This window comes from Amphiprion ocellaris, chromosome 8 (genome assembly GCF_022539595.1).
Source record: "Amphiprion ocellaris isolate individual 3 ecotype Okinawa chromosome 8, ASM2253959v1, whole genome shotgun sequence".
Lineage (NCBI taxonomy): Eukaryota > Metazoa > Chordata > Actinopteri > Pomacentridae > Amphiprion > Amphiprion ocellaris.
In genome coordinates this window covers 37937944-37956788 of record NC_072773.1, presented here as the reverse complement: position 1 = coordinate 37956788, position 18845 = coordinate 37937944, and the positions used below count along the sequence as shown (strand labels likewise).

At 39.1% G+C, this 18845-nt stretch overlaps 1 protein-coding gene across 3 annotated transcripts in view; it reads right to left on the bottom strand.

Moving 5' to 3' along the window:
* Positions 1–458: 458 nt before the first annotated feature.
* Positions 459–18845, bottom strand: part of ifrd2 (interferon-related developmental regulator 2) — a 24909-nt gene continuing 6522 nt past the window's right edge. For 2 of the 3 annotated variants that reach the window (XM_055012843.1, XM_055012845.1), the window contains 11 exons: positions 15596–15712; positions 14426–14510; positions 14170–14294; positions 13283–13440; positions 13024–13077; positions 11905–12083; positions 9329–9437; positions 6981–7115; positions 6544–6672; positions 5111–5203; positions 459–1845 (listed from right to left, as the gene is read on the bottom strand). In XM_055012843.1, the coding sequence (XP_054868818.1) occupies positions 1765–1845; positions 5111–5203; positions 6544–6672; positions 6981–7115; positions 9329–9437; positions 11905–12083; positions 13024–13077; positions 13283–13440; positions 14170–14294; positions 14426–14510; positions 15596–15712 (1265 nt within the window). In that variant the 3' untranslated portion in view covers positions 459–1764. The remainder of the gene's footprint in view (positions 1846–5110; positions 5204–6543; positions 6673–6980; positions 7116–9328; positions 9438–11904; positions 12084–13023; positions 13078–13282; positions 13441–14169; positions 14295–14425; positions 14511–15595; positions 15713–18845) is intronic. The other variant, XM_055012844.1, reaches the window with a different exon arrangement.

Below are 18845 nucleotides of genomic sequence, written 5' to 3'. Positions count from 1 at the left end.
TGTCGGTTTTTCTTTCATTAACCGAGGGGGACCAACAATTTTGTCCATGTGTGTCTGTCCATCTGCAGCCAAAACTGCATAAACAGAAGAAGCTTTTAGTGGCTATGCTACAAATAAGATGATGTGATAGAATCAGGTGCTGTAGATCACCAACTAGTTTATAGTTAATGTTAACTCAACTTTATTATAACTTCATTATTATTTATTAATGCAGCACAAATATTAAAAAGATCTTCTATAAAAGTCCAAAACTGACACTGATACTGCATGAAAACTCAGATAAACTTTACTGGTAATACTTTTCCAGAGGTAAGGCTGTGAATGCAGGACTTTTACTGGTAGTGGAGTACTTTCATCGTCATATTTATACTTTTACTTACAGATCTGAACACTTCCTGACAGACTGATCTTTCCAGACCAGAAGCATCATTTCTTGATGGAATTACAGAAAACAGACAAAGATCTCAAAGGCTCTTTAATCCATTTGATCCATCGGTTGTCTCCAAACACCAGGAGAGCTCAACGGACCGTTTGGTGAGGCCATAAAATCATTTATTTACGTCTTTTGGAGGAAAACCGTGATGCAGGAATCCTGCAAAAAACTGTCAGTTCATTAGAAAGTTTTCACCAAATTATTGGAACGTCTTCATTTAATTTCCTCTTTTTTAACCTAAAATATTCAAAAACACCAACAGCAGGAGTTAAGTGCTCCAAATGATATATTTAAAAACCAGCATCACTAAACGTGTCCAATCAGCAGCTCTGATTATTTTCCACTCATCAGTTAAAATCATTTAAATGCATTTCATCAACACATATCTCCATAAATCTGTTCATATATCTGTAATACAAACACATGAACCTCCAACCCAAATGAAAATAAAACAAAATAAGTAGAAATTCTTGTCATCTTTATCCCATAATTATCTGTAAACAGTTTAAATCCTTAATAAAACCACACAACTGTTCTCCAATAAATTAGAAAGTAAAACAATTATTCAGCAGAAATGTTTAAAGGAAAATCATCAAAAACGTTTTTTTAATAAAACTGAATGAAAAGATGACAAAATTAGCTCTTTGATTTCATCTCCTTTAATCAGACATCTTCTCGTTTATATGATTAGGTGTTAATTAAATTAAATTCAATGAAACACGCTCTCACAAACACCACACGTTCTTCAGACTTCGTTAAAGTCTGCTTTCTCATTTGGCAGCTGAACCTCAGAGGACGACTGAGGGACGAATCAGGAGCTTTTACACAATAGTTCCTTGGCTCTAGTTACATATTTATGTATATATTCTGTTTAGGCATTGACTAGGACCTGCTGCAGCAGTAATTAGGTTTAAAAACACCTGACTGACCCGTCCAATGACAGAGCAGCAGTTTGGGCTGAGAATTAAAATAAAACCCAGCAGCACCCGAGTTCAGCAGATCCTTCAAAACGTCTCATTTAACACTTTACTTTTCTGTTGATAAAATACCTCTGAAATATTTAAAGATTCCATTTCTAGTTTGCACTAAAATGCATGTTGAAGTTAATTTAACTTTATTCTTCAGCTAGACAGCAAGAACTGCTGGTCAGTAATTCCCTCCATTCTGAGTGAAACGAAGTTAGAAAGAACCAGGAAGGATAAATGTTGAATTTGGAGAGTTTAATTACAGGATTAGAGGGAAAAGCTCCTGTTTGTAGAGAGTCTGAGGGCATCATGTTGAATCTTCTCAGTAGAAAGAGTTCCATCCTCCTCCTCCATCGTCCTCCTCCTCTACATGACGTCAGCTCGTTTGTCTCTGGCTTTGCTCCTCTGTTTGGTTCTGGCTTTGAAGGCAGCTGAGTTGAAAAGATGCTGTTCAGGAAAGAAATAAAAGATCAGAGATGAGATTTAGAGTTCTAAGGACGATAACTCTCTGAACCCCAGGAAGATCCTGAGATGTTTTTAGGGCTCATTTTTCACTGCAATCTAAAGTCCTGAAGCTCTAAAGGCCTCTACACACTGTAATTTTACCAATCTATAAGTTCCAGCTTGCTCCACTCAATGACCTGAATCTAATAATCTTTGACGTGAAGTTTGCTCTGTGCAGATTAACGATGAAAACGCAGCTGAATCTCAGCCTACGATGGACGTGAGTCAACATGAACAAAGAATAAAACAACATCAGTGTGCGCCGTCCATCCATGAAAAATAAACAACTGAAGCATAAACGGAGATCCTACAATCACAGGGAAACTAGCCATACATGAACCCTACAATCACAGGGAAACTAGCCAGACATGAGCCCTACAATCACAGAAACTAGCCAAACATGAACCCTACAATCACAGGGAAACTAGCCAAACATGAGCCCTACAATCACAGGGAAACTAGCCAAACATGAACCCTACAATCACAGAAACTAGCCAAACATGAACCCTACAATCACAAGGAAACTAGCCAAACATGAGCCCTACAATCACAGGGAAACTAGCCAGACATGAACCCTGCAATCACAGGGAAACTAGCCAAACATGAACCCTACAATCACAGGGAAACTAGCCAGACATGAACCCTACAATCACAGGGAAACTAGCCAGACATGAACCCTACAATCACAGGGAAACTAGCCAAACATGAGCCCTACAATCACAGGGAAACTAGCCAAACATGAACCCTACAATCACAGAAACTAGCCAAACATGAACCCTACAATCACAGGGAAACTAGCCAAACATGAACCCTACAATCACAGGGAAACTAGCCAGACATGAACCCTGCAATCACAGGAAAACTAGCCAGACATGAACCCTACAATCACAGAAACTAGCCAAACATGAACCCTACAATCACAGGGAAACTAGCCAAACATGAGCCCTACAATCACAGGGAAACTAGCCAAACATGAACCCTACAATCACAGAAACTAGCCAAACATGAACCCTACAATCACAGGGAAACTAGCCAAACATGAACCCTACAATCACAGGGAAACTAGCCAGACGTGAACCCTACAATCACAGGGAAACTAGCCAAACATGAACCCTACAATCACAGGGAAACTAGCTAAACGTGAACCCTACAATCACAGGGAAACTAGCCAAACATGAACTCTACAATCACAGGGAAACTAGCCAAACATGAACCCTACAATCACAGGGAAACTAGCCAGATATGAACCCTACAATCACAGGGAAACTAGCCAAACGTGAACCCTACAATCACAGGGAAACTAGCCAAACGTGAACCCTACAATCACAGGGAAACTAGCCAAACGTGAACTCTACAATCACAGGGGAACTAGCCAAACGTGAACCCTACAATCACAGGGAAACTAGCCAAACGTGAACCCTACAATCACAGGGAAACTAGCCAAACGTGAACCCTACAATCACAGGGAAACTAGCCAAACGTGAACCCTACAATCACAGGGAAACTAGCCAAACGTGAACCCTACAATCACAGGGAAACTAGCCAAACGTGAACCCTACAATCACAGGGAAACTAGCCAAACGTGAACCCTACAATCACAGGGAAACTAGCCAAACGTGAACCCTACAATCACAGGGAAACTAGCCAGACATGAACCCTACAATCACAGGGAAACTAGCCAAACATGAACCCTACGATCACAGGAAACTAGCCAAACATGAACCCTACAATCACAGAGAAACTAGCCAGACATGAACCCTACAATCACAGGGAAACTAGCCAAACATGAACCCTACAATCGCAGGGAAACTAGCCAAACATGAGCCCTACAATCACAGGGAAACTAGCCAAACATGAACCCTACAATCACAGGGAAACTAGCCAAACACGAACCTACAATCACAGGGAAACTAGCCAAACATGAACCCTACAATCACAGGGAAACTAGCCAAACATGAACCCTACAATCACAGGGAAACTAGCCAAACATGAACCCTACAATCACAGGGAAACTAGCCAAACATGAACCCTACAATCACAGGGAAACTAGCCAAACACGAACCTACAATCACAGGAAAACTAGCCAAACACAAACCCTACAATCACAGGGAAACTAGCCAAACATGAAGGTGTTTGCTAGCTGCTAATGCTAGCTTACTAACTTGGGATCTATCTCCTTCCATGCTTGGTTCTTTTTGTCCAGTTGTGGTCTGAGCTGGAGGACATGTCTTAAAGGCTTCTGTTGCCACAACTCTACTAGTCTGTCTTCTCTGTTTAAATCCCACATACTGGTATTGATGTATTTTGTCTCCATAAATCATCTCTCTGGGTTTATTGATCAGTACGTCATTTCATCCTGCATTTCTATTGGTTAGTTAGTTGTCGTAGGTCCAGCAGCATCACACTGTGAGATGATCACCCAGAATTTCTGACAGTCAGAATTTTATGGCAGCTTGTCTTTGGTCGCCATGACAACGGCCGTCCTTGAACCCGTCTCACAGTGATGCAGGACCACCGATGTAGAGCCAAGACCAAAGATATCACCACCATTCTCTCACCGTTGGTATCTTTGGTCTGAGTTAGTGAGTAGAGGCCTTTAGACACCTCAGAGAAAGTAGCAGACAGAACACTGACATGTATTTCGTGTTTTTGTCTGAAGTTATGCCATAAATCATAAAATAGAAAAATAGAAGTCTCTGATATTTTACAAAAAATTTAAGAAAATACAAACTACACATATAGATGCTGTTCGATATTTAACTCTTTCTGTTTATTACTCGACCTTCAGTTAAGCAGAAAAGCTGCTGAATTCTGGTCTCTGCTCAGTCTCTGATGGTTTTAGGGTTTTCTATAGAAACACAGACTTTTTGTTTTTTCCAGAACCTCATTAGAACCAATTGCTTATTTTTTGGCCAGTTTTAAGTGTTTGGATGAAATATTTTATTGGTACATTTGTTATTTTTCCAGCTGAAAGTCACACAATGAGTTCGAGGACTGTTAGAAAAGGTCAAACTGATGATTCTTTCTGTTTTTACAGTTTATAGCTCAGATAAATAGTCTTATTAATGACAGCATGTCGTTCAAACTGCTGGGGGGCTCAGAGTTAACATCAACCGTTCAACTAAGATCCAGATTAAAGAAACGAGGACAAAAATACTTCAAACTTCGATGATAGGCTCTGAGGTGTGATGGTTTCAGCTGAGGTTACCTTCTCAAACCGCGAGATCTTGTTTCCTTTGACGGCGGCATCCAGGATGAGGGGGGGACCAAGGCCAAAGATGTCTCTCAGTAGAGGGTTAAACTTCACCAGAAAGGAGAAAAACGATCAAAATTACAGATTTTTATTCAAAGGAGGAATGTGAATTTATCTGAATTAGACAGCTTAAAAAAACACACCACTTAAATGTTTGCAGTACAGGTGTGTTAATGTTCAATAACTGGAGGGTTTGCACATTATTGCTGAGTGTATTTATATAAAATGAATCTAACAGAGACACTCATGGAGCACGTGTAGCTGTGTTCATTGTGTGTTGACTGGCTTTACATCTGGCATCCTCACAGCGGCTAACACCGGTGTTCTCTCCAGGTTTTAATCTAATCCAGGACAGTCAAACTCATCTTAGTCCACGTTCCACATTAAAACCAGTCTGATCCCAAGTGGACCGGACCAGTAAAACCACAGCATAATAACCTATAAACAACCACAACTCCGAATGGTTCCTTTGGTTTAGTGCAGAAATGTTCACACTTAAGGAATTATCTTTTTACAAAACATCACGAACAACCTCAAATTTATGAAGAAAAATAAATTGAGTTTCATCAACATTCAGCCTCAGTTTATAATTTCCACATTATAACTTCCAGATCACAGAGTGTCTACAAAGGAACACAACATTTAGTCACCTGGAACTGAACCAGAGAGGATTTACTGGAGGATCAGAACCACAAGAGTCAGACAAAAAAAAAAAACAATAACGAGACAAAATGTTAGAAAAACGAGAAACAAAATGACAAAAAATTGAGACAAACATGAAACAAAACAAAAATGAGACAAAAAATTACACAAATGACATAAATGAGACTAAAAATAACAAAAGCGGAAAACAAAATGACAAAAAAAACACAAGTGAGACCAAAAAAACACAAAACAACAAAAACAAGAAACAAAACAACATGAAATCAGAGGCAAACGACAAATGTCAGACAAAAAAAGACAAAAAACTACCAAAACAGACAAAATATTACAAAAATGAGACACAAAAGAACAATGAACAATCTAGTATTTTACTTTATGATCAAACAACTTCCCATGGTCTTGAAATTATTTTAAATTTATAGTTTTACTAATTTACAATCTGCAGTTAATGTCTTCTCTGGAATTTTTACACTTTGAGGGCCAGAATGGACCCTCTGGAGGACTGCTTTTGGGCCACAGGCTGCATGTTGGACACTCCTGCTCTATGACTTCTATGCTGGAGGAGACATAAACCTGAAGGACGACATAACAGCTGCAGGTGAAGGTGAGCTGTCTGTCGGTGAAGCTGGCTGGGTCTAACCTGGAGTGTTTCTGCTGGTCAGAACTCTGCTCCTCCACTCCAGTCTGAATAGAAATTTCACCCTGCAGCTTCAGGAGGTCCTCACCTGGAGATGGTGTCTGACTCCAGACTCCAGGATCTCCTTGAAGGCATCGTAGATTCTTCTCCTCATCCAGCCGTCGATGTAAACGTTCTCCACAGCAAACCTGATCTTCTCCTCTGTGAAGTCTTCGTTCTGCAGGAGAGAAAGACGTCAGAAGCTGTTGAAGAAACTTGCTCCAGGAAGGACAAAAATACACAAGTAAACCCTTTTCCATCAGAATTTACAGCTCTACCCACAGCTAACCCTGCTTAAACAGTTTCAAATCAGCTGCTGTGGAGCTTCACAAGGTGCCTTTACTCACGTACCAATATTAATGCAACAATACTAAAGAAAATGATTAAAAACACACTTTCCTCTGAGATATGACCAATCACACCGCTATATAATGCAGCACGTTAGACTGATAGAAACACATATTTTTCTGAGATAACCCATCATACCTCTATATAATGCAGCACCTCTCTGAAGATGGAGCGCTGCTTCCTCCTGTCGTTTTTGGCTCGGTGTTTATTTCCGTCTGTTGCTAAACTCTTCAGACATTCACACAGAGTTTCACTGTCGTCCACCTCAAAATCCTATAAACACACAGATACACACCGAAATGACAAAGTTGCAGCAGAGAAACATGACATTAAAACAGAGATAAGTTTAAACCATAGATGCAGGGATCATGTTGGACGCTCAGGGGGTATTTACACTACCGTTCAAAGGTTAGGGGTCATCCACACAATTCCATGTTTTCCATGAAAACATTAGCTAACACGATGTAGCATTAGAACACAGCACCAAAGGGGTCCAAAGAAAAGTCTGAGGAGCCACAAGGCGCATTTAATCTGCAGTAGATGATGTGTTTTAGTCGTGCTGGCTCACTGTATGGACGATTAGTCGGCTGGTCAGCCCCAGGTTTGGAGGAAATATCTCAACAACAGGATGAATCCCGCTCATTCTGGTGACCTCCTACATGTTTATAGGACAGTTTGGCTTCAACTGAAACACCTCAAGAACCTTTGGAGGTTTTTATTGTGCCCTTCAAGATAAGTTTAATAAGGAAACACTAGTAGACTGTAGATTCTGGGCAAAGTTCAGGATAGTAGACTGTAGATTCTTGGTAAAGTTCAGACTCGTAGACTGTAGATTCCGGGTAAAGTTCAGGATAGTAGACTGTAGATTCTGGGTAAAGTTCAGACTAGTAGACTGTAGATTCTGGGTAAAGTTCAGGACAGTAGACTGTAGATTCTTGGTAAAGTTCAGGATAGTAGACTGTAGATTCTGGGTAAAGTTCAGGATAGTAGACTGTAGATTCTGGGTAAAGTTCAGGATAGTGGACTGTAGATTCTGGGTAAAGTTCAGACTAGTAGACTGTAGATTCTGGGTGAAGTTCAGACTAGTAGACTGTAGATTCTTGGTAAAGTTCAGGATAGTAGACTGTAGATTCTGGGTAAAGTTCAGGATAGTAGACTGTAGATTCTGGGTAAAGTTCAGACTAGTAGACTGTAGATTCTGGGTAAAGTTCAGACTAGTAGACTGTAGATTCTTGGTAAAGTTCAGGATAGTAGACTGTAGATTCTGGGTAAAGTTCAGGATAGTAGACTGTAGATTCTGGGTAAAGTTCAGGACAGTAGACTGTAGATTCTTGGTAAAGTTCAGGATAGTAGACTGTAGATTCTGGGTAAAGTTCAGGATAGTAGACTGTAGATTCTGGGTAAAGTTCAGGATAGTGGACTGTAGATTCTGGGTAAAGTTCAGACTAGTAGACTGTAGATTCTGGGTGAAGTTCAGACTAGTAGACTGTAGATTCTTGGTAAAGTTCAGGATAGTAGACTGTAGATTCTGGGTAAAGTTCAGACTAGTAGACTGTAGATTCTGGGTAAAGTTCAGGATAGTAGACTGTGGATTCTTGGTAAAGTTCCAGACAGTAGACTATAGATTCTTGGTAAAGTTCAGGCTATTTTACTACTTTTACCAAGACTCTACAGCTACATATCTACACTACTAGAATAGTCATTTACCACATTAACAATGTCTACGCTGGATTTATCATTCATTTATTGTCATTTTCATTGATAAAAACTGCTTTTCTTTCAGAAATAAGAACATTTCTAGGTAATCCCAAACTTTTTAGCAGGGAGTGTTTATGTGTTCTTCATTTTTTGTTTCAGTAACTTAAGTGTCACTTCCTGTTCTTCAGTCCAAAGCCAATGAGCTGCTGGTTCTGGGCTTCATTTTCAAACCCTCCAAGGACTGGTTGTTTTTTCCACAGGACTCCCATCATTCAAAAACCACTTTCTGTCCTGAAGCTCCCTCTAGTTTCTTCTGAACTGGTGCTGATGACCACAGACAGGTTGTTTCACCTACAGACTGGAAGCTGATTAGGTCGATGTTCGTCTCATTTTCCTGCCGTTTAATGTTTTAATATCATCAGTTGGCATCTGCAAAGGGCAGTTAAAGTTCTGTGAGTCGGCTGTTGATACTAAAACACAATGAGATGGAGGTTGACCTCAGTGGCTTTCCACACACGGTGGCTTCAGCTTCACGTCCGTAATGAAGCAGGTTTTTATTCTTTCAATTAGTCAGACTTCCTAGACTTTTATAAAAAAAGTAGTAGTCCCAAATTTATAGTTGGTTGTGTTGGTCAGGATAATTATTTCTATAATAATTGGAAGAGTTGGTGCTCATTTAGAATCAGTTTTTCTGGCTTTGAGTCGGTTTACTGGCTGTTGAAATGAGGGAACTAGTCCAAGACACAACAGCAGCTCTGAACTTTGTCTTGGTGGAAAAAGAAGTTCACCTCATCTATATCTCGTCCCAGCTCCACCAGCAGAGCGATGGTCTCTCCAACTGCAATCCTGTAGTTGACGTCGCTGCTCTGAAGACACGCTTGGAGTTTAGGGAGATGACTGCAGCAGAAACAGACAGAACCGCTGTTAGTTACACTGGTAGGCTCTGCTGGTGGACTTCTACTGAACATGGTGACCGAAGATACCATGAAATGAATGACTGTTAATGTGGTAAATGACTATTGTAGCTGGAAACAGCTGATTTTTAATGGAATATCTCCATAGAGGTACAGAGGAACATTTCCAGCAACCATCACTCCTGTGTTCTAATGCTACATTGTGTTAGCTAATGGTGTTGAAAGGCTCATTGATGATTAGAAAACAATTGTGCAGTTATGTTAGCACATGGATAAAAGTGGGAGTTTATGTCTGGGTGACCCCAAACTGTAGAACGGTAGTGTATGTTTTTAGTGTATTTTACCTTATTTTTACTTTATTTGTACCGCATTTTCATTATAAATTTACTATATTTTACTGTATTTTTACTATATTTTAGTGTATTTTTATTATATTTTTACTATATTATGTAAGTACATGAATAAAAGTGGGCGTTTTCATGGAAAACAAAGGGATGAGAATGAAAAATGGAAAAAAACTCTGAAAATGTCTGCCGAAGGCCCCCCCCCCTCCTTTGGGCACGGAAAATTTTTATAAAATTCACTTAGAAATGGCATTCTCTGGTGACTTTTAACAGTGAATATATAAGGCAATCAACACCCAAAATCCATTAATTTCTTCAATGAATTTCACCTGTTTTTTAAAAAAAAAACAATATCTCAATTTGGTGGGCTACCAAGGGGATACATGATCATTATCATTTATGGTACATTCAATTTTTGAGTTTCATGCCTTTCAAGGAATCTGTTCATTTAAATGCAACATATTTATACCCTGTTCATTTTAATTCTAATACAACATATTAATACCCCAATATTTTGTTGTTCAAAGGAATGGCACAGTTTATATATGAATTAAAAGAACTGAAATATACACAAAGAATCAAGTACCTTACCACAAATATGTTGTGAGCTGCTTTATCCACAGTGGTCAAAAATGTAATAAAATAAAAGTCCATCTGTGTTTCATTGAAAACAGTTCTTGATGCCGTTAGACTTGTCTATTTCCCTGGCACGATCCTCCTCCTTACGATACAAAACTTTCGCCATGCTGGCGAAAAAGGTTTTTTAGGCAACCAAAACAACCATAGATCTATACGTATCCACGCACCAGAAATGATCAAAACTCAACAATAACGTGTGCTTGCGTATCCGCGAAATATAACATGTGGAAGGAAACAATCAGATGAAGCTGGCGCCAAATTGCTGCCGAAAATAGGCGGATGTTGTCATTAACATAAATAGCGAGTGATGTTTACAGATAGCAATGCCGATTTCCGTTCTCACAGCTGTATCTGATTTTGCAATGCGCGTTGCCGAAAGATGTCGGCGGTGGGATGGCCATCACGGCGGGCGGCCATCACAAGCCTCGGCTCGCGACGCGTCGGCCGGCTGGCCGCTTGCCTACCCCTACCCCCCTACAATTTTCTCAACGGATTTACACGATTCACAAAAACTATACTTTCGGTGGAAAAAAACTCGGAATTCCGCGGATCCGCAGAAAATTCTCATCCCTGAAAACATGGAATTTTCTGGATGACCCCAAACTTCTGAACAGTACTGTATATTTTTAGTGTATTTTATCATATTTTTACTATTTTTATACTTTACTTTTTATTATATTTTTACTGTACTTTTACATTTTTACTTTTTGCATTTTTACTATATTTTACAGTATTTTATAGTATTTTTACTATTTTTTTACTGTATTTTTTACAGTATTTTTACTATATTTTACAGTATTTTTATTATATTTTACAGTATTTTTACTATTTTCACTGTATTTTTATTATATTTTTACTATATGTTACTGTATTTCGAGAGTATTTTACTATATGTTTACTATATTATGTTAGCACATGAATAAAAGTGGCAGTCTCCATGAAAACATAGAATTGTCTGGGTGACCCCAAACTTTTGAACAGTGGTGTATGTTTGTCATAAAATGCCAGAACAATTTTAATTAAATAGTATAACTGCTACTAATGCTGATGTAATTTCCAACAGGTGCAACTTTTGCTAATAGTGAGAGAAAATACCACAAACAGACAAACTGAAGGTTCTTCCACATCTGATAAAAACTAACATGAAGAAAGTTTAGAAGTCTTTATGTGCACCAAGTTTTCTCTTCCAGCTGATGATGTGTTTAGATTCTGACTAAAGAAGATGTCAGTTACTGGTCTGTCTGAACTCCCTGATGAGCTTTAGTGTTTCTACAGTGGCAGAATAAATTATATTAAATATTCTGTGGGAGTAAACAATTGCTAAAACATGACTTAACAAATTAAACTACTAAAATAAAGGCAGCTTAGTGGGAAAAAGACATAAATGTTGACTCCCAGATGCAAGAAAAAGGAGAATCTTAATAAATTAATTCATAAATAACATCAGCTCTAATCAGTTTGACTCACAGGGGGAGCAGCACCGTCAGTCTGGAAGCAGGGCAGAGGGTGACCAGCAGCGACCAGGCCTGCAGGGCGGCGCTGTGGAGCCCTGAACTACCGGGTTTGGGCGTCGGCAGCGTTCCCTCTCTGTTGGGGTAGGAAGACATGAAGACGCTCTCCAGCAGCGCCAGAGACTTGATCAAGTCCTGAAAGGGAAAAAAGAGAGAAAAGTGAAGCTGTGGATGTAGAACTTCCTCATCAAGCCCCTGTAAATCTGTAGGTCAGTGTATTTCTAACTGTTTAAAGGGTTTTAGTGGGTTTGTTTACTTGCAGTGATCTATACAGCAGTGAGATGAATGGTGAACATGAGAGGGACTTTCTGGTGTTACAACAAACGGGGTACAGCGTTTAATATTTTCTCTATTTTGTCTTAATTTCCTAATCTATCTTATAGCACACTGCTGTTCAACTCATTTAAAACCCATCTGATGAAATGTGAGTTTTCTACCTTGTTAACAAGTAATATGTTGTTTTTTAATGTGCAAGAAGACATATCTGGAGTAAAATAAGGAGTCAACTACATGGTTGAACATTTCTACTAATGATGGTTTATAAAATACAGAAAGTCAGACTTCATGGGTTTATATGTAAAAACACTGAAGAACCAATCATGTCAAAATGGAGCTGTTTTTGTCATTATTCCCCTTCACAATCTGTTTGTGGTTCCAACCTGTACTCCAGTATCATAATCTGCCTGTGTGCCTGGTAGTTTTACAGTTTCTGAGCATTAAAAGGTTTTTAATGAGGTAGAGTTTGGGAGATCTAGAAGAAGCAGCAGAACAGAGTGACATCTGAGCCATTTTAAGGAAGAAAGTAAGATTTTCATGGAAAAAAGCTTCTAAATGTGAAACTTTGATCCACAGAGATGAGTTTTAAGTGGTTTCATCACAAACCTAAGAGGGATGTAATCAGACATTAGATTCAAGTTTTTTATTTTCCATTTATGCTCAAACACAGTCTAGACACCAATAAAAATAGAACGTACAAAAATTTCTCAAACTAAACAGTACATCTGTGAACCAACATTAGACTTTTTTTCTATGTTCTAATATAAAATAACCGAGTAGACTCTAATATTCTCCTCACCTCTCCATCTTCAGCAGCAGAGACGTAGCAGCACATCCCTAAAGACCTGGCACACTGATGGACACACAGAGAGTCCGTTTACAGCCAGACAGCTATTTAAACTTTTAAAACTCCTCTACACACATCTAGAATTTAAACATTTAGGTAAGGAGATCACTGACTGCTAACACAGAGCAGAGAGATGCTGTACAGCTGTATAATAATAATGATAATTATGATTATTTCCTGCTCTCCTACAGCAGGTTGGAGGATTACTCACACTCTGGCGGGCTGCTATGCTGGCAGTGCCGTCCATCAGGATGGCGGTGAGGATCGGACGGAGCATCTTGAAGCCCTCCTCCGCCTCGCCTCCACCCCCCAGCTGGATGCAGAGCAGAGCGAAGACGGTGGCTGCTGCTGCCTGCTCCTCTCCGCTGCCTGAAAACACAAGAACAAGTCTTTATTTCTGTTTTAGGATCATGACACCTGCTGCTGGCAAAGCTGGGGTTTAACCTCCACAAAGTAAGGATGTATATTCGGCTCAGGCACACAAGGTAAAAGCTTCATTTCTGCTAAAAGTTCAAACCTAAACTAGAAAAGCCCTCAGAGAGCACAGTCCTCCTCCAAGGTTGCTCATTCCCCCATATGGCAGAAATGCAGCATTTATTTATTAGTTACTGATGATCAGAAATCACGGCTTTATTTAATATAGATGTCCTCACAAACACAATGACCTGCGCTGAGTACAGGCGTGTGTTCTGCATGTGTACGTTATGTATGGATACCGGATCACGTGACCTAAATATGTGGCGGGAATTGATGGGACTCAGAAACACCCCAAAAATTTAATCAGTTGTTCCTTGGATCATTTCTGATGAATAAGTCCTGATAAGTCCTCAGTGGTGGATTTGTAGTAGGATCACAATCAGTTGACGTAGTGTTCACTGGTTGTCATGGTTACAGTGATGCCATGCCGCTATCTGGCAATGATACAGAAATCTTCAACTAATCCACGGATCCAGACTATAAGCTGCATCACTGCCAAAATCTGATCACTTGGTCCTTGTGTCATTTCTGACCTTCACTGAAAATTTCATCCAAATCTGTTGGTCTGTTTTAGAGGAATGTTGCTGACAGACGGACAGCCGGACGGACAGACAGATAGACCTTTTTTCAGGCTTCTCTCCAGACTGTCGCTGACCGTCAGACGTCTTTCTGTCAGGAAGTCGTACAGCAGTCTGGAGGCGAAGGCCTGTCTCAGGGACTCCAGGGCTGCCAGACGAGTCTTTGTACTAAAAGACACAGAAAAAGACGACGGCAAGCTAAGTGTTAAAGGACGGTTTGTGACAGTAATATTCCACTACAGTGTGGCTCTGGTAACCTTAATGTGTTCTTTTTATTGGACATAAATGACAAACCTCACCTCTTATCCATCAGGTTGTCTATACACTGCTTCAGTTTGTCTTCTGTTTCCTCCTGGGCCGTCTGCTCATCCACCTGCTCACCTCCTGAGATGGATAAAAAACACACAAATCATTAACTGATCGATTATATTGACAACTTTATGACAGTTTTAAGTGTAAGGCAGGGGTGTCCAACTGATTCTAGTCCAAGTTCCACATTCAGTCCAGTCTGATCTCCAGTGGACCGGACCAGTAAAACCACAGCATAATAACCTATAAATAACCACAACTCCTAATGGTTCCTTTGTTTTAGTGCAGAAATGTTCACATTTAAGGAATAATATTTTTACAAAACATCATGACCAACCTGAAATTTATGAAGAAACATAAATTCAGTTTCATCAACATTCAGGCTCAATTTATCATTTCCACATTACAACTTCCAGATCACAGAAGCACAAAACATTCAGTCTCAGGTATCTGAAACTACTTTACTTTATGATGAAAACGACAAAAGTCAAACAAAAAAAGATACAAAAAACAACAAAAACAAGACAGAATATCACAAAAACGAGACACGCAGTGACAAAAAATGGGCCAACAACACAAACAAGACAAAAAAAGACAAAATGAGAAAAACGAGACAAAAAGGAACGACCAATGACAAAACTCAGACAAAAAAAAACCCAACAAAAAACATAAAAACCAGACAAAATATTACAAATAAGAAACACAAAACGCCGAATGAACAATCTAGTCTTTTACTTTATGATCAGAACGTCATGGTCTAGAAATGATTTTAAATTTATAGTTTTACTAATTTACAATCTGCAGTTAATGTCTTCGCTGGAATTTTTACACTTTGAGGGCCGGATTGGACCCTCTGGAGGACCACTTTTGGCCCACGGGCCGCATGTTGGACACCCCTGCTTTAAGGCTTTAGAAAGTGTAGAATATTTTTTTATCGTCTCGCCACAAAGAAGCTGCAAACTGACCACTCCATGTATTAAAAAGCACCTAATTAAATGATTAATTTAATCTATCAGCACTAAAAGAACTACTAAACTATAAATACTGAGGAGCAGCACTAGTTTTGGATGAATTAATTAACCACACAAATAGCTAAAATCAATCAGGAAAACCATCATCATTTGAAGCTCTCTGTGTAACATGTAATTTTCTGTCCTAACCTGTTCCTTCCTCCAGAACTGAGGTGGTTTCGCTGGCGCTGCTGTAGTGGCTGAGGATGTCAGACGCCACATCATCATCGCTGGCCGCCGACTCGCCCTTCAGCCCATTCTTAACCCCTGGAGGGATGAAAAGAAAGGAATTAGAAACAAAAAGAAAGAAAGAAAGGAAAGAAAGAAAGAAAGAAAGAAAGCAGAGATACCAGACATATAAAGAAACGAGAGCCCAGCCTGTGTTTATTCAGGCTCTCCATAAAGTCTCTTTAATGGCAGTTGATCAGATATCTTAACTGGATATGTTTTATTGTAATCAATGTTTATCAAAGTTTGTAATCACAGTGAAATTTTGTGTTTCGGGTATCCTGTTGGTGAAAGAGATACTGTTAAATGAAACTCGATGTTTTCATCAGATGTTCTCAGTCGCCCACTCCTCCCTTTATCCAACACCGTCCCTGTCTCTATAAATTTACTGTTCCATGAACTGAAGGACGTGACAGTGGATCTCTTCCATACTCTGTAGTTTCACTGAGTCTCCACATCCGATTTTGTCTCAATAAACCATGACAAACATTGTGCCTTCTCTTGAGTAGTAGCCATTTTTTAGGGTTTCATTTAACAGCACCTCTTTCACCAACAGGATACATGAAACACAAAATTTCACTGTGATTACAGACTTTAATAAACACTGATTATAATAAAACTAATCTGGTTCAGATATCTATCCACTGCCTTTGTAATAAATTCTTAAAATTGGAAAGAGACTGTATGGAGACCCTAAATATTGTTTTATAAAACCTGATCTTCATGTTTTGAGTCTTTTCTTTGGGTTATTGAGCCTAAATGTGAATGAATGAAGTTAACACACAGCAGCCACTATTATCTCCATATAAATATCTCTATTATCTCCATGATCAGCTGCTCTGTATCACACTGAGCTGTCTGTAATGTTAGAACCAACAAGCTCACAGCCAAACTATGTCAGAGTATAAAAACAGCCTGTAGGTGAAGGGTTAAATCAGGAGAGTTGAACTAATTCTAGTCCAGGCTCCACATCCAGTCCAGTCTGATCCCCAGTGGACCGGACCAGTAAAACCAGTAAAACCACAGCATAACCACAACTCCTAATGGTTCCCTTGGTTTAGTGTAAAAATGTTCACATTTAATAAACTATCTTACAGAACATCATGAACAACCTGAAATTTATGAAGAAACATAAATTCAGTTTCATCAACATTCAGCCTCAGTTTATCGTTTCCACATTACAACTTCCAGATCACAGAGTGTCTACAAAGGAACACAACATTTAGTCATCTGGAACTGAACCACAGAGGATTTACTGGAGGATCAATATGAGAAAAATCTGATTAAAAAAAGACAAAAAACAACAAAAACAAGACAAAATATTACAAAAATGAGACACAAAACAACAAAAGCAAGAAACAAAACGATAGAAAATTAGACAAATGACACAAAACAAAACAAAAAAGACCAAAAGTTTGACAAAAAAGTTACAAAGCGACAAAAATGAGATGTCGCTGGGATGCCGTTTATTCTCCTTCCACCGACACAGAAGACCTGCTGTCCTCACTGGTAATAAATACAGGAAGCTGTAGAGGAGGAAATGCTCCGTCATCTTTTTACTGCCACCAGGTGGTAAAGCTCAGCTAACCCTCAGGTTCCTGCTGGATCAGGACTTTCTACTGTTGGAGGGATTACTGAAGACCAGAGAGGCCGGTCGCTGGTTCATCCTCTCACTGCAGAATCCAGAATGTTTCTGTCCAGGTCAGCCCGGACAGAGGAGGTAACCCAGAGGTCATTCAGAGAGGAGCCATGCTGAACGGGCCTTCTCTGTTAGAACATCAACTTAAAGCTCCTGTTGTCCTGAGCTAAACATTCGTACACACATGTCCATATCCCCCCTCCCCCCCGCCTCCACAAGCTTTCCTCACTATACACAGGAGCCAGGAATCCATGCAGTAATTTGCTGCACAGGAACCGGCTAACTGTGCAGTGCTCCCCCCTCCACCACCCCACATCCTTATCCCAACTATCCTTGTCTAACATCATGCTTTGCCTGTTTGCGGGTTTGTTTTTTTAGGTTCCTTCTCAAATTGAATTTCCCAGCATTGGAGGTTTCATTTGGTACAACGAGCCTTTTTTTTTCTTTTACCCTTTGCAATCCCTACCCAGATCCCAACATGTCCTTTTTCTTTTTTTTCCTCAAGAAAGGTGTGTGCAGCACTGCACAGCAGCCGGAGCTGTCATTGGCAGGGCAGCTCAAATGAAATTTCATTGTATATGAAAGTGTGCAATGACCAATAAAGATTGATTGATTGATTGATTGATTGATTGATTGATTGATTTACAGGCAAAATACTGTTCCCTTATCTGAAAAAAATTCAGCAAAAAAATTCCTCAAATTTTTGAAAATTTGCAAAAACTTCAGGAAGAAAATTACAATAATTCCTTAAAAGTTTCCCTGAAAATTTCTATTTAAAAAAAAAAAATAAAAAAATCCCCCAAATGTGGCAAGAAAGTTCTAAATATCCAGCGAAATTTGCTGGATTTTGGTTGATTTTTATGTGAATGTTCTGAAAGAAAATATTAGAAGTCTTACTGATATATATGGAATCACTTTAGATATTTTTAGGATTTTTTGCAAGATTTTTACACACTTTTTGAAAACATTTACAAAAATTTTCTTGCCAAATCTGGGGGATTTCTTTTTTAAATAAAACTTTTAAGGGATTACTGGAATTTTCTTCCTGAAGGTTTTGCAAATTTTCTGAAATTTGGGGAATTTCTTTGCTGAATTTTTGGATTATTTTCATACAAGGAAACAATATTTTTTGATGTACATAAGTGAGGACAACAGGAGGGTTAACTAATATATGTTTAAAAGTGGCCAAAAAATACATTTAAAATCTGAGAAAAAGAGATTAGTCTGTCAGAGGTTACCTTTCTGTTTTATGTGTAATATTTCATTATCATGTGTGACAGTATTACCTCAGCATCATTGTCAGCATTACTTTTATGTTTTATTCCAGTCTTACTTCTATCTTGCTTATTTTATTTCAGTATCGTATTATATCTTATTGCTTTTACTTTATAGGCGCTGCTTTTCTTCTAGGAGCAACATCTGGAACAACAGCTTTCTTTTTTATTCTTACCAGAGAAATCTGAATGCCTCCCTGATGTGTTTTCTGATGGAATATTCACATTTCTTTTAGAGAACAGCCTGCAGGTTCTCTCA